General features: G+C 38.5%; 1 protein-coding gene across 1 annotated transcript; it reads right to left on the minus strand.

The window, feature by feature from the left end:
* Nucleotides 1-1015: 1015 nt before the first annotated feature.
* Nucleotides 1016-13368, minus strand: bambia (BMP and activin membrane-bound inhibitor (Xenopus laevis) homolog a). Its single transcript, XM_067486810.1, has 3 exons — nucleotides 12857-13368; nucleotides 5163-5450; nucleotides 1016-3374 (listed from the first exon to the last, which is right to left on the minus strand). Exons 1-3 carry the CDS (start codon nucleotides 12930-12932, stop codon nucleotides 2959-2961), a joined length of 780 nt encoding a protein of 259 aa, XP_067342911.1. The 5' UTR covers nucleotides 12933-13368; the 3' UTR covers nucleotides 1016-2958.
* Between the last annotated feature and the right edge of the window lie 12391 nt (nucleotides 13369-25759).

The raw sequence follows: 25759 nt of genomic DNA on the forward strand, positions 1-25759 counted from the left end.
TAAGAATATGTAAGATAATAAATATATGCAATAAAAACGTTAGATAATGATATTTCCACAGTAATAAAACTACTGCTCCACTGGCATGCCACTGAAGGGCGCCTGTAGCTCAGTTTGTAAGGCAGTTGACCATGGACCACAAGGTCAGTGGCTCGATCCCTGCTCCTGCCTACATGTCGAAGTGTCCTTGGCAAGACACTGAACCCCATGTTGCTCCTGGTGGGTCAGATGAGCACCTTGCATGGCAGCCACTGCCATTGGTGTGTGTGAATGGGTGAATGGGAATCAACATTGTAAAGCGCTTTGGATAAAAGCGCTATATATGTGCCTATTTACCATTTATTTACTGGTTTACCAGCTCAGTCAAAAAGACTAAGAGGAAATATAGCACAAAGATAAAGTGATTTTGAGAAAGATTTAGGTATCACATTTAGTTCACATTTGAGAAGCTTAAAAAGCTTGTTTGCCATTTTAGCTTGATAAACAGTTTAAGTGGTTCTTCAATGATCAAAATTCAATTAATTAATTTTGACTTTATCAACTAATAGATTTTTCAACTGTTTGAGTGAAGTATGCAGCCATGACATGCACATAAGTAATCCAGTTACTTGGAGAAACAGCTTTCTAATCATTTATAATCATTTCAATGCTAAAGTTCAATCTCCGTGCGTTCACTTCACATATATCTGCAGCCGGAGAGGATACAGCGATGAACAGCTTGACTGTACACTGCTGCATAAAATGGCTAATAACCAAGCCACTGCAGCTGTATCCAGCTGTTGTTGAGCAGGGTGTGTACATGTGAATGTTGATCTATGTTATTAATGCATAAAGTGGCCTGGCAATGAACAGTCTCACACGCTTCTAGCTGAAAAACTTCTCCAGATAATATCTCCCAGAGGAGTTGACCTATTCTGAACTGAAGGTTCCTTCGAGTTTTGTCATCTGTAGGCATTTCTTCAGCTAGAAGAAGAAAGATATTTTAATATAGAAAAGCCAGAGGGAAGTTCAATTGTATTTGTTTGCATATACTACTCAAGAGAAGCAAGTTCAATATCAGTGAAGGCATCCTTTAAAGGCACATTGCAGAGATGGTTCAAATTCACAGTTCTGTGCTGGCAGTTGTAATAAATGTGAACATTTATTATAATTTGCAATTCAAAAGTACACAAAATGATCTGTACAAGTACAAACTCCAAGGCAGAGACCACCTGTAGATCTAGCCGTCCACTGACATAAGAAATGGTAGTTGGAAAATACGTTTTAATACTCTCTCTCCTCCATTCATCTCTCATCGTATTTTTTCCTCAGATATTACATGGGAGGGACTAAGACCTGAGGATAAGATGCAAGTGTGAGGAGAAAGAAAAAATAAAATGTTTTTTTTCCTGACACCATTCATTGGATTGACCAACTCACAGTACAATGAGAAAGTCCAAGGAGCTCAAAACAGACCTGAAAAAGATGAAGGCAGACGCAACAAGTCGGGAAATTTCTAGTTTTGTTTTTTTTTACCTCACTGAGCATTCTGCATTGTGCCTTTGGAGTGATCCAAATGAGAGTATGGAGAGTAGCCAGAGTACCAAATCATCTTCATTTATAGAAAAAGAAAAGTAACTCATGATTTTACATTTAGTGACATTAGAAGCCAAAGCGTTATTATTTTTTCCACCATCACTCTGTATGTTTAATGGGTGTGTTCAATAAAGACATGAAAAATTATGTAAATCATTGTGTTTGTTGATACATTATTTAGTAGTGAAATCAAATCACATTTCATGACAGATATATGTAGAAAACCTAGAAATTGCAAACAGTGACATTACTTTTTTTGCTACCTCTTCCCAGAACAAATAAGCATTGTAATTTTAGCAGGAAAAATATGTATGAGATGTAATCTTTGTCTTTACAGCATAATACTGAAACATCTCTCAATTGACACACTGCTGAATGTAAAAGTGCTTACAGAAGTGCTTACTGTCATTAAACTGGACTTATAAAAGAGTTATTATTTACAAGCTAAATCCAGCCAGTGGGTGGAAAAGGGGGGCAAGGGTACACACTAAAAACGTTACCTGAAGCTAAAACCAGCAGATGCACCAACTGCTTATCTGCTTACCCTTAGCAACTTACCTTAAAACAAGACTTCACTATCAGGACACACAAACATGGAATGCCAAGGCTACCATATAACTGAAACATTAGACTTCCAAATAAGTGTCAAAAACATAGATTGTTATTTTTTCACCTGCTATTGTTTGTCATGCAGTAAAAACAGAAGCAAATTATGTGCTAAATAAGAAAAAAAAATCACTTTTAATGAAAATATTTCATACTTACTCAATCTGACTAGAAAAAGGTTTTGGAAAACTACCCAGAGAAAGACACACAGTTCTCAAGTTTTACCAGACAATAAATAAAAAATAAAAAAAAGTCTATATCTATCTATCTATCCATCTATCTATCCATCCATCCATCCATCCACACACACACACACACACACACACACGTGTCAACTGTCAAATGGCATTTTACCATGTGTTTAATATTGAGGTCATAGTGGGTGACGGAGTGTAATAATTATTAGGTGGTTTTAATGTTTTGGCTTCCATATATTTTAAAAATGCTGGCCAAGATTTGGACAACTTCAGCACTCAGGAAATAAGTCCAGGCTCCTTAGGGTTAGTGACAAAGTTCTCATTCCACCTCAATTCTGCCCTCTCAGACAAAAATACAGCTTTGCATTTCTTGCCGTTGAATTACAAGTAAAGTGCTTCAAAATCAAATATCAACAATATAAGATCAACCACATACAGTATCTTTTACAACACTGGTTGACAAAAGCGAAAGCACAAACTCAACATCCCAGTGAATTAAAAATATGAGGATGTGAAGTCAATGATTTAGAGGCAATCCTGGTTGTCTGCTGGGAGCTAACAATCACAAAGTGACCAATAGTCATACAAAATCCAGCTTGCTGCCGACACTGTAAATCCCTCGCTGCACTGATGACAAAAACTTGTCATTGCTCAAATTGGCCTGCCTCATCTTGTCACAGGTCAGGCAGTAGTTCTCGTGACCCATAACCGGCACCATACATTCCAGGTCCAGCTTAGCCACATGGCCCTTCTTGTTGTAGTGGCTGTAGAAGCTATAATGAAGCCTTGACAGCATTTGTTGTCGCTGGTCATGCAGCTGCTTGTTCTCACTGCGAAGCATTCGTAATGCCAGTATGATGAGCACCACCAGAATGAGGCCACCTGCAATAGGGACAGTGATCACCGCTGCCCGGAACCACACCTCCTTTGCTGTGGCCAGCTCCTGGACCCGGGTAACCAGGTTCATGTTGTTGCCATCTGGCTCATAACTACCATCTGTACACAGAGAAAAGTTTAAATATATTTCAATTATATAGATGGATAGATAGATAGATAGATAGATATCTATATCCATCTATATCTATCTAGATATAGATAAAAATCTCTGAAACATGCTGTCCAACCATGCTGTTACTCTAGATGGAATAACTCTGGCCTCCAGTACCACTGTAAGGAACCTTGGAGTTATTTTCATCCAGGATTTGTCCATTACCTCACATATAAAACAAATCTCTAGCATTAGCAGCAAATTAGGATTTTACAAGCGCTCATGGCAATAGGTCACTTTTGCACAAGCAATTGTACCATGATTTAAGATGTTTAATTATTTTGTTTTTTTTCACTGAGGTCCCATCTAAATAGCTCCAAACAAGCTTATTTTTATGGCTGCCTATTTCTGCACAGCCTCCTTCATATTGCTTCAGTCATGACCATATTTAACACTCTAAACAGAGTATTTGCACAACTGTTGATCTAAAATTTAGTTTTAATATAGGTTTACTTAGATTTTTTCTTTAGTAACATTCCAGTGATTACTGTGCAGTTTTGTGGCTTCTATCAATGTAAAACTTAATTTGTTCCATTAAGATGATGAGCATGTCCCCGTTTCTCCTCTCAGACACTAGGACCTGATTATCTATCATTACACTTATTCTTTTTTCATTTTTCATACTGGAAACACTAAAGAGGGATTCTGTTTTTCACACAGAGTAAGTTACATGTTCTTCCAATTAGCTAAATGTTAGTTTTACCACGTGGCATTATATATTAAATATATTTCAATTATATGGATGGATAGATAGATAGATAGATATCTATATCTATCTAGATATAGATGAAAATCTCTGAAACATGCTGTCCAACCATGCTGTTACTCTAGATGGAATAACTCTGGCCTCCAGTACCACTGTAAGGAACCTTGGAGTTACTTTCATCCAGGATTTGTCCATTACCTCACATATAAAACAAATCTCTAGAACAGCCTTCTTCCACTTAAAAACATTGCCAAAATTAGGAGCATCCTCTCTCAAAGTGATGCAGAAAAGTTAGTCCATGAATTTAATACTTCTAGGTTGGACTACTGCAATTACCTACTTTCGGGATGCCCCAATTACTCCCCAAAAAGCCTACAATTAATCCAAAATTAATCCAAAAATAAAGCTCTAAATGATCAATCTCCATTATTCAATTCAACTTTATTTATATAGAGCCAATTCACAACAAAGTAATCTCAGGGCAATTTACAGAATAAAGTCAAGATTATAAAGATGTATAGAGAGAACCCAACCTCTCTCTCTGTCCCTTTATGCAGCTTTCCCCTTGCTTTGGAGATGTGTGTTTTACAGTGGGCAGTTACTGGTTCTACCAACGTGTACAATGTTGTGTTGTTCCTTTTTGTTGCTCTTTTCTTTTCTTTTTCCACTTCCCACTCACCCCAACTGGTCAAGGCAGATGGCCACCCACCCTGAGCCTGGTTCTGCTGGAGGTTTCTTTCAGTAAAGGGAGTTTTTCCTGTTGTCTAGGGCTTGCTCAAGGGTGATCTGTGGGGTTTTCTCTATACATCTTTATAGTTTTGACTTTATTATGTAAAGTGCCTTGAGATGAATCTGTTGTGAATTGGCACTATATAAATAAAGTTCAACTGAATAAAATAGTATTTTAGATGCATTCTGAAATTCTGCCCAATGTCAAATATCCCTAACTTTTTGCAAGTGTATAGCAGTAAAAAAAAAAAAAAAACCATCCTGACATCTAATTCAGTTAACTGTGAGGTAACCTGTTCACCTGTAGAGTCTCTTGGGTATGCCAGGTCATGCAGGCCTCTGTAGTTGCACATGTCATCATGGCAACACTCCAGCATTGTGGACAGAGCCCCACTGAGGGATTTAGGAGCCTTAAAGCTGCTGCTGCAGATGTCTGCAGCATTTGCAACGGGGTCTAAACAACCATGGGTAAGGGGAGAGTTTGTGTTGAGTGGGTCCAGGACCTTGAAGAAACAGGTGTTAAGCTCTGATTTGCACATGTATCCAGTGGCCACACAGTATGGGGCATCACAGTAACACCTTATTTCTCCTGGAAATACAGAGATGAAAAAAAGGCAGGGTTAGGGAATCTTATACATATTAGTTTGCATTAACATCTTCTGAACACATAGTTTTCTTTTTCTTTTCACATTACACTTCCCTTATTTTGGCTGAGATTTTATAACATAAATAGACATTTAGAATTTCTTTCAGGATTCTGGATTGCCTATCTAGGGTACAGAAAGAACTCAAAATTTATGGTGTCCCATTGTCCCAGGAACAGTAAAAATAGCACCCGGGACACAAAGATCAGGATCTGGGACAATTGTGGGACAATAAACCTTATATTGTTTAAAATTTGTTTTAAAAAAGTTAACTGGAGCAGAAAAATATTAGTAGTGTACAATTCTTAAAAACACTCTAGATTAGTTAATATACAAATATACTTCTGGGGCAGCATCTTCCCTAATTCTACTTTCCACAATCATCACACAGATGATGTAATAATGAGAATAATATCTTCGCAAGAGTGTAGCTTAGCCAAGGGTTGAGCAGACATTAAATGCGACTGTGGCGCAGGAAGATAGAGCGGTTGTCCACCAATCTCGCAGTTGTTGGTTCAATCCCCGGCTCCTCTGGTCACATGAAGTGTCCTGGAAGTTTTGGTGTTTAGCAAGACACTAAACACCAATGGTGAGCATTGGCCAGCTGCATAGCAGTGTCCCATGTATGAGTGAGAGTGCCAATGGGTGAATAAGAGGTAGTGTAAAGTGCTTTGAGTGCCAATAGATAGAAAAGCGCTGTATAAGTCCAGACCATTCACCATTTAAGACTAATTTATCAAAACATTCCTTAAACTAGCATAAACATGAAGAAATCCAATAATTTCAGCTCTATCTTCATGTGATAACTACAACAAACTTGTTGGTTAATAATAACAGCTTCAACTAAAGTGATTGTAGCAGTAAGTTACATTGAGAAATTTGTGCTGCACTAACCATTCAACCTAATTTGCCACCAGTTCTGGTGGACACTGAGACAGCAGCCCCTAAACTATAAAAAGCGAGTTATTTCTCTTAAGGCAGGGAAAGCCCAATGTAAGCTTTTAACTTCTGTATTGTTTAAAATAAATAAAACACTAATAGACTCTTAGATTATGATATATTTTTGAGTACAAAGTTATAATGAATATTTTAGCTGTTGTAATGTTTAAGAGTAAATTTAACTTTTATTGTGTATTCCAAATATGGTATTTTTACATTTCCACAGGGAACAACTAGCAGAAGGTTGGTGGTAATTACTGATTATATGAGCTACTGAAACAAGATATTAGACATTTTCTAATGTAAATTGTGAAAGAAAAATTATTTGGGACCAAGGTTATCAGGTCTGGTACAGTTGCAGGAGACTGACAAAAAAAAAGTTAATTTCAAGCCTTGGGTACAGTGGGCTAAAAGGCCAAATTCAGTTTGATTATAGTTGGTTGGTTTATTTTTTATTTTTTCTATTTTAGTACAGCTTGATAAATTGTGGATATACTGTGTTGTCCAGGAGACCAGGTGGGAGGTAGCAAGGCTAGAAGCTAAGGAGCAGGGTTCAAGTTGATTTATTATGGGTCACCTAGGAAGAGAAATGGAGTAGGCATTATCCTGAAAGAGGAGTTTGTGAGGAACATTCTAGAGGGGAAAAGAGTATCAGACAGCTTGATGAGTCTGAAGCTGGAAATTGAAGGTGTGATGTTCAATGTTGTTAGTGGTTATGCCCCACAGGTAGGATGTCAGTTAGAAGAGAAGGAGAGATTCTGGAGTGAGTGACTGGTGTGAAACAGGAAGTAGCAAAGATTAGTAAGAGTGAAGTGAGGAGGAAGTTGAAGAGGATGAAGTGTGGAAAGGCAGTTGGTCCTGATGACATACCGGTGGAGGTATGGAAGTGTCTAGTTTGTTTAACAAGATCTTGGAGAGTGAGAGGATGCCCGAGGAATGCAGGAGAAGTGTCCTGGTGCCCATTTTTTAAAGAACAAGGGAGATGTGCAGAGCTGTGGCAACTACAGAGGAATAAAACTGATGAGCCACACAATGAAGTTGTGGAAAAGAGTAGTGGAAGCTAGGCTAAGGGCAGAGTTGAACACTTGTGAGCAGCAATATGGTTTATGCCTAGAAAGAGTACAACAGATGCAGTATTTGCTTTGAGGATGCTGATGGAGAAGTACAGAGGTCATAGGGAGTTGCATTGTCTTTGTAGATTTAGAGAAAACATATGACAGGGTGCCAAGAGAGGAACTGTGGTATTGTATGAGGAAGTCTGGAGTGGCAGAGATGTATGTTAGAGTGGTGCAGGACATGTATAAGAGCTGTAAGACCGTGGTGAGGTGCTGTAGGTGTGACAGAGGAGTTCAAGGTGGAGGTGGGTCTGCATCAAGGATCGGCTCTGAGCCCCTTCTTGTTTGCTTTGGTGATGGACAGGCTGACAGATGAGGTTAGACAGGAATCTCCGTGGACTATGATGTTTGCAGATGACATTGTGATTTGTATTGAGAGCAGGGAACAGGTGGAAGAAAAGGAAGAGGTGGAGGTCTGCTCTGGAAAGCAGAGGAATGAAGCAGGACAGAATGTATGTGTGTCAATTAGAGGGACCCAGGTGGAACGGTGAGGTTACAGGGAGCAGAGGTGAAGAAGGTGCAGGACTTTAAGTACTTAGGGTCAATGGATCAGAGTGATGGAGAGTGTGGAAAAGAGGTGAAGAGGCGTTTGCAAGCAGGTTGGAACGGGTGGAGAAAAGTGACTGGTGTGTTGTGTGATAAAACAGCATCAGCGAGAATGAAAGGAAAAGTGTTCAAGATGGTGGTGAGACCAGCAATGTTGTACGGCTTAGAGAAACTGGCACTGAAGAAAAGACAGGAGGCAGAGCTGGTGGTAGCAGAGTTTAAGATGTTGAGGTTCTCTTTGGGAGTGACGAGGATGAACAGGATCAGGAATGAGTACATCAGAGGTACAGCTCATGTTAGATGTGTATGAGATAAAGTCAGAGAGGCCAGATTGAGGTGGTTTGGACATGTTCAGAGGAGAAACTGTGAATATATCGGTAGAAGGATGCTGTGGTTGAATCTGCCAGGCAAGAGGTCTAGAGGAAGACCAAAGTGGAGATTTATGGATGTAGTGAGTGAAGACATGAAGTTAGTTGGTGTGAGAGAAGAGGATGCAGAGGATAGAGTTAAACGGAGGCACATGATTCGCTGTGGTGACCCCTGAAAAGGAACAGTCTAAAGGAAAAGAAGAAGTACAGCTTGATAAATTATTTTATCAGTTACACATATAAAATTGAGCTTAATGTCTGTTACAAACAGTGATTTTACAAGCGCTCATGGCAATAGGTCACTTTTGCACAAGCAATTGTGCTATGATTTAAGATGTTTAATTATTTTGGTTTTTTTTGTTTTTTTATTGTGAGACTTGAACCTTGCAGATTATAATTATCGGCATGTTTGCAATATCCTATTTAAAAGGGTGGGGGCAAGTAACAGTGCGGGAGATTTCTTTTCTTCGATTTGCATCCAAAGTTTTACTTGTTGTCAGGACAACCTGGGGTGCACTGAGGTCCCATCTAAATAGCTCCAAACAAGCTTATTTTTATGGCTGCCTATTTCTGCACAGCCTCCCTCATATTGCTTCAGTCATGACCATATTCTACATTCTAAATAGAGTATTTGCACAACTGTTGGTCTAAACTTTAGTTTTAATATAGGTTTACTTAGATTTTTTCTTTAGTGACATTTCAGTGATTACTGTGCAGTTTTGTGGTTTCTATCAATGTAAAACTTAATTTGTTCCATTAAGATGATGAGCATGTCGCCGTTTCTCCTCTCACACACTAGGACCTGACTATCTATCATCACGCTTATTCTTTTTTCATTTTTCATACTGGAAACACTAAAGAGGGATTCTGTTTTTCACACAGAGTAAGTTACGTGTTCTTCCAATTAGCTAAATGTTAGTTTTACCACGTGGTATTACAGTGTGTGTTAATCTTAGTCTCCTGCATGGTCATACAATAGGACGGAGTGTTAACTCTGTGACCATTCGGTAACCGTTACCTTAATGCATCTGCTGGTTTTCCCTGAAGCCAAATGCAAACGTTAATATTTTAGGTGTATCTCTTTACTCCCACATCAGTAGAAGGACTCTGAGTCACCGAGCTTCCACTGTGTTACAGCAGAATACACAGAAGGTTGAGCAAGTATGAGACACACACAGTTATACATGTCAACAAAATTAAATTTGTTTTAAATATTTCTACATGCACTGAAGTGAAATAGTATGCATTTCTCCTGTTCCAAAGGAATTGTTTGTTGTTTGATGCAGGGTTGTTATTTCAGGCATGGGCACATCCTACATCTTTTGGGGGAACATTATTTACTTTACTAAAGGTAAGCAATAAACACAACACAAACACGACATTATGACCACCTATGCAACTTAAACACATAGCTACTCTATTGGATTTGCATTATTATTGATATAAAAGCGGGTAGTGGATAGCGCATTATGAGAAGAGGTGGTTCTAATGTTTTGGTACCTAATTTTAAAAAACAGAAATTATAATCTTGTAAAAGTAAAATTCATGGCAACTTGTGAAAAGACTGCAGATACCATGCAAACTTTGATCAGGTACATCTGTTTCACCTAAGGGGAACCCGGCTGATGGTCTGATAGTACCTGTTTGAGCTGTCTCAGTTTATCAGCATTATTAAATGATTATTAAATGTTATTATTAAATAGCAGATATTATAATCATTTGAAAAAAGCACGTTTCCCTTTAGTATTTATATCAAACAAAACTGCTATTTCTGGTAGTGTTTTTTTCTGTGCCATAGTAAACTAAATATTTTTGAGTAGAGTTATTGTCAGACAACAAAGTCTTTTTCAAAACTATACTTTGAACGTGGACTGTTTGGGCAGTTTGACAATTTCCTGTTTTTTTAGACCAAACAAGTGAGCAACAAGTAATTACCCTATTCTTTTAATCGTGCATGTACAATCATGCCTTTGAGAATAAGTTAGGTTCAGCTTGGTGAGCTCTGCTGAATGTTAGCATGTGAAGCATGTGACGCATGTGACCGTCTGTAAAAATTTGGAATATAAATCAATAATTTGCCCTAGGCTGGAGGGCATTAATGTTCGAAGAGAGTGTGTCCTTAAGGCCATCCATGCCCTGGAAGATGATACAGATGATTACATTAGGGGATGGCATGTTAGTTTCATAAGTCATTAGCATGCCATCATGCAATACTGTAGGGTTTAGTAGAGTAGTGTAACTTATTATAGCTGATCTGTGATCCATACAGATCACCATCCACGGTTCAGACCTCAAATTAAAAACCTACAATTTACAACTTAGGATATTGGTAACATAAATCAATCCACTCTTTGCTTTCCTTCTCTCCAGTCAGCAACAGCTTTGCTTCACTCTATATGCTCCACCACACTTTGCACAGCCATTCAGGTATTCACTGTTATCAAATTAAAATAGGAATGCACCAAAATCTCACATTGCCATGAATGTTCTCTGTGGCAGAGGACAGTGAATAAAAACAATGTAAAGTTATAAGGTCAATTGGGTTTCACTTATTATATTTACACCCTACTTTTTCTCTTAATCAGAACAGTGATCCAATCTGTGACCTAAAAATCATGATCTGAACGGATCTGTGAATTTTGTGAGCCTTTCCATCAAAAAAGGTTTCAATTTTTAAAGCGAGTGTTCACCCTAATTCCAAGAATCTCTCCAGTTCTCATTGACTGAACACACCTCACCTGACATTCAGTGTAACAGGGAGACAGTTTCTAAATAAGATGTTTCTGGGGACTGATTCAAATTGGTGATAAATGTCATCCACTTCTGAGGTGGAGATCTCTAAACCTGGATGCATAAAGTCTTGATTAGACAGGCACTGCTATATGGAAGTGAGACATAAACAACCATAATCTCTTGTTGAAACTGCAATCCTACCTCCCCAAACTCACTGCCAACCTGTTGTAGACATACCACTTCTTAAGTTCCACGAGTCTCACATATTAAGAGCAGTTCCCTGATACCTACAAATTCACTACAGTATCACAAAAAAATTTAGTTTCCTCTATTATTATACTGTTTTTGTTGGAAGACAACTTATCACTTGCCTTTAAGTGCAGGCTTGAATTTAAAAAAATTTACAGTCTTTGTAAGAGATGTATTGTGAGCTGTCTGGTGCACTCAGGGACAATACAGAGTGTAGGTCACCTGTGTTTAAAAAGGGATCTGAGCCCAATAGCAATAGTGTTCCAAAATTATTGATTTCAAAACAGGTCTAAACTGATCCATTGATTTAAAGAATTGTAGGTCTTCTATGAAATAAGTGAAAAGATACACTGTAAGCCCTTATTTTGTATTCTGATAAAGGCGAGGTTGCAATATAGTCTGAACTAGTGCAGGATGCCTGGCCTAATATAGTGGCACTTTTCTGTGGATAGAAGGATTTGTTGGCCTCAGGCCAATATTGTGTATATACAATATTAAAGTGGCGACTCTTCTGGACATTGGACTTTTCCCAGACTAAAATTTGTAGTTATGAACGAGCAGTATATTCATTTGGGGTAAAAAAGCCATATATCAGCCTTCTCTTAGTTATACATTGCTAGGCTGGTGACAATTTCACTTCAAATAAGGTAAACAGGAAATTCTTTAGCATAACTCAACACATACTATCTTTGGACAGGCATTTTCTATGTTTATTAAAAAAAAAAAGCTAAAACACAGCTGATGACTGATGGTTTCGGTAACAAACTCTCAGTGTTGAAGTTATTGGCTTTTTTATTGCATCAACTTGTAGTGCAAGAGAACAGTAATTAGTTCAATGCTTCCTAGTAAATGATTGGGCTACATGGTCCAAGGAGGTCATTTGCAGATTATTTTATCAGAAAGGAGAGGGCCTTTCAGTGGGGTACAACAAAGCTTCACGATAGACAATCATTGATTGTGCATGTTTATGCATAATTTGTCTAGCTTCGTTTGTTGGAGAATTCTAACGATGCTTAAAGAGTTTGGAGATATGATTTTGTGACTTGGTATATTTTGGCTCTCAAAATCAATAATTGTGGTTTTGGATTGTTTCAGTTTTAACATTAGGCTAAAATCCTAACTTCCTAACGTCTGACTGTTAATGTAACCCTCCCCCGTTTCCTAAAATGCCCTAAACGCCACATTACTGTTTGATTAATTTTGATTTATTATGAGAACTAAAGCACTATTTCTGACTGAGCAAAGTACTGTCAAGGTATTGAGGTTCAGGTTAAGATGTCCTTTTAACGCCACCTCTTTCGTATTCTGTAACAAAGTTTGACACAGAAATGTTGTTGACTGATATATAGACACTAACAAATCATGTCTAGAAAGCTAAACAATATATATGTATATATATACCTTTAGTAAGAAGAACAGCCATGCCACATAGTTCCAGTTGAATCCAAATGGAGGTGAAACTGAACTGGCGATCCATTTATACCAAATTAATGCGCATATAGTCCTCGTATATCCGGGAGCAGTTCGTTGGGAAAAAATCTGAACGGCCAAAAGTTCTACATGGAGCTACGACAGCAAATTGGGCATTCCTGTAACTGAAAAACGATAAATGGCATCTGTTACTCGAACACACACAAATCAACACTCCTTGCCGACGTGTAGCCGCTGTTAGTATTCAGAGCGGCCCGACAAGAGGCAAAAAGCATTCACATTTTCTTCAGGCCGAAAAGGATAGAAAGAATAATACTCCTTAGAATATATCAATAGGTTATAAATATATTCTCGGTTTTGTGCAGTCGCTGACGGCAAAGCATACCTCTACAATCATAAACGGAAAAAATTTGCACGCCAACTTGACTAGACTGCTTACAGACTCGGAACAAAGTTTAACAGAAGAAAAAGCTGTGGTCCCTCAAAACTCCGCCCCCTTTAAGATGACTGGCCAGACCGCTGGGAGAAACGTCAGTCAGCTAAAGTATCGTTGACCTGCTTTTTTTTGTTGTTTGTTTGTTTGTTTGTTTTATGATTTTTATTTCATTGTGCATTTCTAACACAGATGCAACGGCTTTGTGTAAAATCTCTATATAAGCAGAGCATTTTACTTTTTATTTCACTACATTTCTAATCAAAGTTGTGTTACAATCATGTCACTTTGCAATTTTCATAATAAACCTTTTTTAATTTTTTTTTTATGAAAACAAATCCCTAGAGAGACAGACAGTGTCAGTTTCTCTTTCCATGTTCTTATTTAAAAGTGTTTTTTTTTTTTTTTACATATTAGCAGTAATCAAGCTGTGCTGGTATGCAGTAATTTTACACTGGCTTCATGAACCTGAACTTGGTGTTTTCACACTTTTCTTTTCCTCACTCAATATGAGCGGTTTAGAAATACAACTGCTTCATCCCATAATTTATGTCTATTACCATTAATTAGTTAATGTCCCCCCCAAACATGAAGCAGCACTGGTCCGCATTAAAAGGACAGAGAAAACATAGTTGAGTACTATTAATACTCTAAAATATGAACTATGTATGGTCTGCACTTATATAGCGCTTTTCTACCTATTGGCACTCAAAGCACTTTACACTGCTTCTTATTTTACCCATTCACACTCACAATCACACACACATTCATACACCGATGGGGGAGCTGCTATGCAGCTGGCCAACACTCACCGGGAGCAACTAAGTTGGGATTCAGTGTCTTGCTCAAGGACACTTCGACATGTGACCGGAGGACCCGGGGATTGAACCAACAACTGTGAGATTGGTGGACAACCGCTCTACCTTCCTGTGCCACAGTCGCCCACTATGTACTGACTTTTAGTTAAGTAGAAATTTAGTGGGCTTTTACTGGAGTACATTATTGTTTGTTTATTTGTAGTAAGTAAGTATTTGTAATAAGTAGTTTTCGAGTACTTTATCCACAACTGAACGAAGTTAACAAATGCATAGTAGTACTACCAATACATCCTAGTTTTCTCATCATGTTTTCCCTTAAGCACAAGTGAGACATCTGAAACAGACATTTTAACATGTCATGGAAATATTAGTGCATTCTGAATTTCATCTCAAAAGTTGGAACTGGGTGATGTTTACCATTGTGTAACTTCCCTTCTTTTAAGAACTGTATGTAAATGACTGGGAAGTGAGAAGACCAGTTGTTGGAGTTTAAGTTGAGGAATGTTGTCCAAGTCATGTATGCAGGGTTCTAGCTGCTCAACAGTCCTGTGCCTTTGTTGGCAGATTTTGTTTTATGATGCACCAAATGTTTCCTAAGTTCTGGACCGGAGGCAGGCCAGTTCAGCACCAAGACCTTTCTGCTGTGAAGCTATGCTGTTGTGATGGATGCAGTATATGATAAGTTGCTAAATGGTGGGAGCATATGTTGCTCTAAAACCTCTGCCCACATCATAGGCATACCATCAAAGATGCAGGCTTTTGAACAGTTTGCTGATAACAAGCTGGAAAGTCCCTCTCCTCTTTAGTCCACAGGAATGAAAATGAATTCGAAATTTTGATTAATCTGACCACAGAACAGTTTTCCCATTTTGCCTCAGACCATTTTAAATGAGCTTTGGCCTAGATAACACAGTGTCATTTCTGGATAGTTTTCACATATGGCTTCTTTGCATAATACAACTTCAACTTGCATTTGTGGATTGCACACCAAACAGTGTTCACAGACAATTATTACCCGAGGGCCCAAAGATCTCATCCAGTTTTGACTTTTGGCCTTGTCCCTTAAGCACAGAGATTCCTCCTGATTCTCTGAAAATCCCACCATCTATAATATATAATATCAAAATATTGAAAGTCTTTAAAAATTTTGGAAGAATTTCAGAAAAATGTTCCGCAATGTAAAATTGGAAATAGTTTGTAAGATTGGTAACCTCTGCCGGAGGTTCATTCAACAGGCTCTGCCCCTCTGAAATGCTCCTTTTGTACACAGTCATGGTATTGACCTGTTGCCAGTTAACCTAATTAGTTTTCAAATGCTCCTTTATTTGTATTTTGCAGCAATTACTTTTCTAGCCTTTGAAATGTGTTGCAATTAACTTCAAGTATTTTCAATGAAATGGCAAAATATCTTAGTCTCAACATCTGATATGTTGTTTATGGGGCGACTGTGGCGCAGGAAGATAAAGCGGTTGTCCACCAATCTCGCAGTTGTTGGTTCAGTCCCTGGCACCTCCGGTCAGATGTCAAAGTGTCATTCAGCAAGACACTGAACCCCAACTTAGTTGCTCCTGGAGACTTGGGACAAACTCAGGTCCAGTGGCCAGACCAAAAAAGTGAACATGAGAGAACCAATATCACAAAGAGAACCACAGCACTCACAAAAGAAAAGAAGATAATCTGGCAGAGAGGAGCAGGTAACTGGGGCATAGAAAGGGGAGGCAACAGGTGTGGGAAGTTGACTGATTAGGTGGCAAAAAAGGGAGGGAGAGAAAGAGGGAGATGACACACATAGCTATATAGTCAATGCAACCACAATTCACAATCCAGTGTCTTCTTGTGCCAGTCAAAGTCTGGATAAATATAGAGGGTTGTGTCAGGAAGGGCATATGACATAAAACACACGCCAAATAAAACATATAAATCATGACTTCCATATATAGAATCTGACTTCCATACTGGATCAGTCAGGGCCAGGTTAACAACAACTGAGAATTCAATTCAACTTTATTTATATAGCGCCAATTCCCAACAAAGTCATCGCAAGGCATTTTAAAGAATAAAGTCCATACTATTAAAAGAGAGAGAGAAAGAGGAGAAGAAATATAAGTACGGGAGAGAGAAAGCACAAAGTTCATTTCAAACAGTGGTGACAAACGTAGCCTCAGAAGAGAGGAGAGGAGAGAGGGACTAGGGGAGGAAAAAATCTCAGTGTATTGGGGGGTGGGTCACCCAGTAGTGTAACCCTATAGCAGCATAACTATAACTAACTAAAAGCTTTATCAAAGAGGAAGGTTTTAAGCCTAGACTTAAAAGAACAAAGGGTGTTTGTTTCTTGATTCGAACATTCTATTTTTGAAAAGTCTGGGGGCCACAAGTAGGCCTGCATTCTGAGAGCGAAGTGGTCTGTGGAACTATGAGGTCTTTTATATATGATGGAGCTTGACTGTTTAGAGCTTTATAAATAAGAAGCAGTGTTTTAAATTCTATACTACATTTTATGGGAAGCCATTGGAGAGAAGCTAGTGAAGGTGAAATATGATCTCTTGCTAGTTCCAGTCACCACTCTTGCTGCAGCATTTTGGATTAATTGCAGGCTCTTTAGTTACTGGGGCATCCTGAAAGTAGGGAATTACAGCAGTCCAACCTAGAAGTAACAAATGCATGGATTTGCTTTTCGGCATCACTTTTAGATAGGATGCTCCTAATTTTAGCAATGTTCCATGGGTTGAAGAAGGCTGTTCTAGATATTTGTTTTATATTTGAGGTAAAGGACAAATCATCGTCGAAAATAACTACACAATATGGTTGGACAGCATTTTATTTTCTTTCTTTCTTTCTTTATTTGCCCTTTTGGCTTATCACGTGAGTTCAGGGTCATTGTCTGCATGTTAATTTGGCACATTTTTTACGCCAGATGGGCTTCTTGACGCAACCCTCCCCAATTTCTACCAGGCTTGCACCGGCACTGCACAGCTGGGGATGCGAATGGGCCTAAAAATCGAAAAATATGCTGTTGGAGGCAAGACAGTGAACCCCCAACAGCATATTTTTTGATTTTTAGGCCCAAATACTATGACTTCAGTTTTGTCTGAGTTTAGAAATAGGAAATTGTCTTGTAGGCATGCTTGAAGCTTGATAACTGATTTTTTAAATCTGGTTCTATAGCTAGATAAAGCTGGGTATCATCAGCAATGCAATGGAAATGTATGGAGTGTTTTCTAATAATGTTGCCTAAAGCATATGTGTGTGTATATATATATGTGTATATATATATGTGTATATATATATATATATATACAAAGTAATTTGTACAAAGTAAAAAGTATTGGTCCTAACACAGAGCCTTGTGGAACTCCATAACTTACCTTTGTGTGCGCGGAGGATTCAACATTAACATGAACAAATTCGAATCAGATAGATAAGATTTATACCAACCTAATGCAGTTCCTTTAATCCCAATTTCATGTTCAAGTCTCTATAATAAAATATAATAAATGTGCCGAACACAAAACTAAGATCTAACAGAACAAGTATAGAGACTAGCAGATTATCTGAAGCCAAGAGAAGATCGTTGATGACTTTTACCAGTGCTGTTTCTGTACTATAATGAACTCTAAATCCTGACTGAAAGCCTTCAAACTAATTCTTCCTGTACAGGTAGTCACATTATTGCAGCTTTAGAATTTTAAAATTAATGGGGAGATTAGATGTTGTCTGTAATTGGCTTAAACACCTGGGTCAAGTTTGATTACAGCTACCTTATATGCCTGTGGTACATTGCCTGTTTCTAAAGCTAGATTGATAGTATCTTGTCACAATTCTGTCCTTGTGTTTAGTTTGTCACAGCTTTATTTCCTGTTCTTAGCTTTTATTTTATTGCTCCTGTTGTGTCGCTTCCTGTTTCTCTGTTTGGTGCCTGTACCTACCTCGTTTGTCCTGATTTGTTTCACCTGTTCCCTTGTCATTTAAACTTTGTCTTTGATCTCTTTTGTTACCCACGGCCAATTGTTTGGGTAGCACTGGACTGTTCTTGTTGAGAAAATGCTGTCTATGCAGAAACTGATGTAGTCTGTGATACAAACTGTAAGACTATCAATATCCTCTACATGTGGCTAACAAAGTGCATCCCAGTCTGTTGTAGTGCCACACAACTTTCATCTGACCGTCTCCTTAATTACCTCATGGTCACATTTAGCCTTTTAACCAGAGGCACATAATTGGGTGAGAAACAATTTTGATCAGATTTTCCCACAGGGGGGAGTGGGGTCAAGCTATATGCATCCTCCACATTAGCATACAGTAAGTCTAAGGTCCTCTCTGGTCTTACATGTCACTGATTGAGAAATGAAGATGTGAAACTATTGCAACTGCTAACTAAAACTGCAGGCCCTGTGAGTTACAGGCAAGTCACTCAATTTAACAGAAAGAACTGCTCTCAACATACACATACCGTGTGGAGGCACTCCCTGTTGATAAGAACAGAGGGTGAAAACAACGCTGTTGAGAATATAAAGAAGTGTTTGTAACTGTTTCAGCAGGCAACCCTGTACTCTTGCCATGCATGTATCGACTCCTTTCTGCAAGTAAAAACCTTTTAACGAGACTCCAGTGACTCTGTCATTTTTTTGTAACAATTTATCTAACAGCTTGGTCCTTCGAGCTGGACCCCAATATCTTTTCCCCCGCTCAGATTTAGAACTGAAACCGTGCAGGGGGGAGTCTTCCACTGCTTAGCAAAGACCTCCAGTTGAATTGCTGATAAAAAGAGGCCAGTCTATGCTAAAAGGATGAGAAGTAACGGGACCCTACAGAGAAAAATACAGAAAGGACCAAATCACTGGACCCTCAGGTAAGAACTTTTGTTTGAACGGAAGGAAGTGGGATTTAGAATTGTATTATTATCATTATGGATTGGGTCTGGGAGCCAGAAAAGAAGAGAAGCATGTTAAAGATAAAAAGTAATGGTAATATATGAATGTATAAGTAAAAAAGTTTTTTCTTACAATTTTGTGGTAAGTAGTTATTTAACAGTGTCCTGGTAACAAGTCAGATAGTGGGTAACCTAACTGTGTCAACAAAACTATCTGGCTGTGGAAACCTGATGGTGACTTCACAAACAGCTTCTTACCAGCTGGGCCAGTTGCTCGGGTAAACTCCATATAAACTGGCTGGCTGTTAAAGGGTAAATAAGGGGAGTTCCTGTTGCAAAGGAAAAACTGAAGTGCTAAGTGGGGATGGTAAAAGTATGTTACTGAGGGGAGAAAATAATGTAAAATATTTAGAAACATTTAAAAATAAATATCTAAAATATAAATATAATATAAAAATATATAAAACAAAAAGAAATATGGGTTTTCAGGGAGGTTAAGTGTACTAGAATGTAAAAAAAATTATTGCAAGATATAGAGGTTGAATGTGGAAAGAGTGAAATTAAAGCGGAAGAAAGATGGTCATGTGGAAGCAAGAATGTGGTTGAACCAAGCAAGTAGAAGGTAGGAAGGAATGAAGAAAAAGACTGGAAAAAGAGACTTTGGTCTTAGTTGATCAAGAAGATAAAAATGCTCAGACATTCAGACACACATTTTGTCAGATTAAGAGGTATTTGATGCACACAGTGGGGTTAAACCCCCTCACAACGTAAATAATGACACCATGAACAACAGCTCAAAAGCTGAATCTAAAAGGCTCATTGCCTCAAATAAGTAGTTTTGTGACAAAACACATGGTTGACCAGATATGCACAGCAACTCTTTAAAAATAAGCAAGAAAGGCACAATGTATTATCAAGCTGATGAAAACAAAGAACACATTTATCTTGTAGAAGATGAAAGTAGGTAGAGAAAGTGGAGCCATCGAGTAGGACGCAGAGGCAGAGGAGGAGGGAGATATAGAGGACATAAAAGTGAAGGTTGTTGCTTTGTGTGTAGAAGGAAAGGCCATTGGGCCAGAGATTGCAAAGGCAAGAGAGAACATGATTCAACATGACTAGATGAGTCCCCATATTAAAACCAGGGAGTAACTCACCACATTCCACGCCAGACTAACAAAGAGACTGAAGAAGTAATGACCTTTGACCATGTAGTATCCATGTTGCAAGGAGAAGTATGGCCTAAAGTAACAAGTAACAACTATAATGGGCGAAGACATATCATTTTTATGTGGCACAGGTACATCTCGAACAGTAATACACACCAATGACATACCTGACCTAAAGCCATCAGATCAAAACACCTATGTCAAATCTGCAATTGGGAAAATACATTGTGAGAAACTATCAGTACCCGCCGAAGTAATTGATAAAGAAACATCTAAAGTTTATGTGTGCCATCATGTGTGCCAGATGGTGTTATCTGCCGTGTGCCCATGCAACTTGCTGTGGAGAGAATTAGTACATTCATTAAATGTAGCTGTAGCACCACACAAAGATGGGCTGAAAGCTCTAAGACTGCATGAAACTCACGTTTTTGAAGGCACTTGCACAGTACATCAGTGGTACAGCCTGAAAACAAGTACTTCTCAGTATGTGATATAAGCAATGCATTCTTTTCGATCCCAATACAGCCAGATAAGCAGTTTTGGTTTGCATTTCACTTATAAAAATGAAGAGATACACTAGATTGGTCCAAGGATATTGTAAATCTCCAACTATTTTTGCACAAGCAATGCCAGTCTACTTAGCAAAGTTCACACTTCCAAATAACTGCCAACTGTTACTATATGTTGATGTCATCCAAGTAGCTTCCCCAAGTCTTGAGAGCTGTAAGGCTGACACACTTGCTCTGCTACATTTTCTGACGGACCAAGGACATAAAGTTAACAAAAATAAAATTAACTATTTGGGGTACAATTTATCACAAGCTGAAAAGCATTTAGATGAAACAAAGAAAGAAGCCATCTTGCAAGCACAAAAACCATAAGACAAATTATGTAATTTTTGGGGATACAAATTTCTGCAGGAGCTGGATATCAAATTATACAGCTTTAATTGCACCCTAAACAGGCCTAATTTATGATACCCCACTTTCTGCATCCCATTCCTATTATATGGACGCAGGAAGCAGAGGATGCCTTTGTAAAAATCAATCACCTATTGGCGAGTACTGCAGTGTTAGGCCTAGCTGAATATTCCAGATTATTCATCCAAACTGTTGACTGTAAGGATGGTCATATGACTTCGTGCTCACTCAAAGTTAAGGGGAGAAACAGAGGCCTATTGCCTATTACTCCACTAAGTTAGATGCTGTATCAAGGGCATTACCTTCCTGTGTTCAAGCTGTTCTAGCTGCATCCATGGAAGTACAGACATTTGCCTCATTTATATTGTTTCATCCACTAATTTGAAAGTCCCTCATGCAGTTGCAGTCATCTTATTACAAAATAATCTCATATCACATTAATCACTGAGTCTCAAGACATATTTATTGACCAACAAGTTCTAAAAGACATGTAAACAATGGTACCTGCAAGAGAAAAAAAAAAGGAAAAACAAATGGGGCAAAACAAAACACTGGACTGTATACATGACCATATGGGAAACCAATTTTACCAAACAGCATTTTTAAATATGCTGCCTTACGGAGCCATGGGGATTGCCATGTCTCAACAGGAGGGATGGTTAATATAAATAAATAAAACATTCACAATAAGCAGGGCTGATAGACTATGGAAGGGACAGGGAAGAATTGGGTATACTGTCTTCCACTCGTAGTGTTAAACATGCATGTAACACCAACCTCATATACCACAGTTGCAACCATTCCAACGAGCTGAGGAAAACAGGGAACAGACCTTAGCTGATGACATGATGCAAATGTTAAAGAAAGAGATCTCTTCTGTCAACTGTGATCCAGAAACTCCACTGAATCCAGAAGATCCAGCAGTATAGCCAGAAGACGAAGCAATAGTAATGGCAATAAAATATACCAACTTATTTGAGTAAAAACCAAACTACACTGCAAAAACATATAACTAAAAGAACTATAGGGCAACAATGAGGCAAATGTTTTTGTTGCCCAACTGCAAGACCTCAGTTGGGAACTGCCCCCTTCGGGTTAACTTCCACCTCTGATCCTATTGGCCTCCAATGTGTCCTCAACCTATTCAACAAAACCACCCAACCTAAAACTGATCAATGCAAATCTATAGCTTTATTGTTTCCAGCCGTAAGGGATGCACTCTCCCCAAAAAACAATGGCCCTGCCTGGCAACTACACCTGTTTGTCATGCTCCGGGCAGGGGAGAAAGTGATGAGCTGGTGCGCTAACACTATCAATGTTACAAGGAACACTGGGAACTACTCAGCCTCATGGTTTGTAAATCAAACTACTAGCAGAGCTGATGTCTGGTAGCTTTGTGGAGACTTAAAGCTGACATCTAAGTTACTGCCAGCCTGGCAAGGGAGCTGTGCTATGGTACAACTGCTCATGCCCTTCCAACTGTTTCCAGTAGGTGACTTTAAAGATCTTCCAGCAAAACTTGATGGTCAACAGCCATGGGAGAGTTGTCACAGGCGCAAACGCCGAGCCCCACCAAGTGGTGGGTTTGATAACAGGGTGTCTCTTGAGGGGTACTTGATTAGTTCAAAGCCAGCAACCAGATTGGTGCGGGCTTCAAGTCCTCCCTGTTCTGGTGGTCAACAATAAATTAAAATGTAGACTGGATAAATTACCTATATTATAACCAACTAAGATTTGTAAATTATACCCGCAATGTGGTTAAAGCCATAGCCATCATTGATGGTGTGGCAAAATAGAATGGCGTTAGACTTGTTGCTGGCTGAGAACGGAGGGGTGTGTAAAATGTTTGAAACATTCTGTTGTACCTTTACTGTTATTGTACCAAATAACACCGCCCCTGATGGTAGTATCACCAGAGCTCTAGAGGGTCTCACTGCTCTTTCTGAAGAGCTTGCTGAAAATTCCAGTATAGAAGATCCATTTTAAAACCTCTTAGAAACCTGGTTTGGGAAATGGGGCAGTTTAACTAATGGACACTCCTGGAGTGCCATTATTGGACACCCGGGAAACAACTGCATCTGGTATTGACGACAGAACTTATGAGGCTACAGGAACAACTTTATGTACACAAAAAACTACATTAGGGTAAGAGAAAGCAACTTAACATTAAGTTAAGAAACAACAATAGTTGGGATTAGGCACAGAAAATCCAGAGTAAAGTTAAGATAGAAAACATTAAACCAAAATGCTACAAACTGACGACACACGTACTTCCTTACTTTAGTAACTACATTTTACGCTAGATTTGGACCCCAGTCTCCCGTTGAAAATTCCTGTTTCTTGTTGTACCATCCACCACCCCATCCATGTCCCTATGAGACTTTTTTATTCATAATTTACGTCATTGATGTAGGCGTCAAATACTGAAGTGCCAGTGTTTCTAATTACCTACACTGAAAGCTCTGTGTCACTCATCAACACGAAGAGATACCTTAAGCGTCAACATTTAATGCAGAAGGGATTGTACAAAGCAGCGCTTACTAATTACTACTAGAGTTAACTCAATAGAACATGTAGTTATGTGTGTGTGTGTGTGTGTGTATATATATATATATATATATATATATATATATATATATATATATATATATGGAGAGAGAGAGAGAGCTACACACACACACTTTACCATACTTGCAATACTTCGCTTGGTCTTAATCCCCCAAAGTTGTTCTCTTGGCACTCTAAACATTTTGGAAAAGTACTGCAGTAATTTTTATGGTGACTGTTGCGCAGCAGGTAAAGGGGTCCTCCACCAATCCCACGGTTGTTGGTTCGATCCCTGGCTCCTCTGGTCACATGTAGAACTGTCCTTGAGCAAGACACTGAACTACAACCTAGTTGCTCCCGGTGAATGTTGGCCAGCTGCACAGACCGATCAGCGTGTGATTATGAGAGCAAACGGGTGAATGAGAAGCAGTGTAAAGTGCTTTGAGTACCACAAGGTAGAAAAGTGCGCTGTACTGTATATCTCTTTACTCTAATAACTTAGTAAAACATTAACCCAATCATGCGAAAAATAGAAAAATAACAAATAAATGGAGGCGCGACTGGCAGCCTCTCCTAGCGACTGAACAGTGTAGTCGGGTGTTATTGGGTATTTGAGTGGTACTAATGTCAACTGTGTGAATGAGAAGTGTGTATATGAGCGACAGTTTATTTTGGAAATTCGTGACAATATTTTTGGTTACAATAAACATCTGTTGAGTCTGTTGAGCGGGGTCACCATACAAAATCTCAGTGACAAAGAATTTTCAATCTTCATTGTTGAAAAATAACAAAATACAATTTTTACTACACAAACTGTAATGGAAAGGCATTAGTTGTAATCCTAAGGAAGTTTAGAATGGCCATTGTTGCTGTTACCTTATTTTATGCCATTTTCTTGCCATAATGAAATATTTTATCAAAACCCAAATGGCCACGTAAGCTTTTTTTATTTTGTTATGTTGTGATAAGGAATAATTATTTTTTTCTCACAACTATCCTTCAAAGTGTGTATAGTAAAAATTCGACTAAGCTATTGTTCAACAGTTAATATAGGCTAACTGATATGCTGCATGATTGTGATAATGTTTTATTATAGTTGTTACGTTATAAATAAATAACACTCCATTTTACATGTCCTTAAAGTTGGACTTGGCACCCCTGCTGCTTTTTAAGCATTATTCTGATTTATGGATGCTGAGATCATCATTAGTATTTTAATAAATTGTATATTTATCACTTAAAACGTCCTTAGATAACAAGATATCTACTTATCAAGAGATAACAGCCTAAAAAGAGCATCCATGGCCCTTCTGTGGTTTTGTAGAAGATTAATGCTCTAAATAGAAAAAAAAGTAAAGCTGAATGCTCATGGGTCAGGCCTTGAAAGGCAACTCATTCCCAAACACCAATAGACAGAGATGCAACTTTGTAACAATTAACAGTGTCATATTAGCGCAGATCAAAATTTGTTCAATTTGTTTTTCATTTCAACTGTATTTACTGTATATAGTAAAAATTTACAACATGGTCATCTCAAGGCACTTTACATAATAAAGTCAAGACTACACAGATATGTAGAGAAACCCCAACAAATCCCCTTTGAGCAAGCCCTTGGCCAGAGGAAAACCTCCTTTAAAGGAAGAAACCAAAACCAGGCTAAATCATGGCTCAGGGTTGGTTGCCATCTGCCTTGACCAATTTGGGTGAGTGGAAAGTGGAGCGATATAAGACAAGAGCGACAAGAACCAACAACAAGGCACTGGGCAGGTTGGTAGGACCAGTACCTGCACACTGGAAACGCACAGCTCCAAGGGGGGGTACACCTACAGAAAGGTACACATAGATGGAGACAGAGAGGGAGAAGTACAACTAAAGGAAAAAGAAGACACAAAGTTAATGTCATGCAGTGGTGACATATAAAATGCAAATTACGAGAGAGGGGAAGAGAGGAGTTCAGTACACCCGAACCTGATTTGGGAGAAAGTTCCAAATAACTAGTTTGATTAGAGCAATCTTATAGGTCTTTGGTTTCTAAGATTGATCAAATCTAATACAGATGTGTCTATTAAAGGTCAAACATCTCTCAGAGGCTGTTTGGGATGTGGTCCAAGAGACATTT

Source organism: Channa argus, chromosome 19 (genome assembly GCF_033026475.1).
Source record: "Channa argus isolate prfri chromosome 19, Channa argus male v1.0, whole genome shotgun sequence".
Lineage (NCBI taxonomy): Eukaryota > Metazoa > Chordata > Actinopteri > Anabantiformes > Channidae > Channa > Channa argus.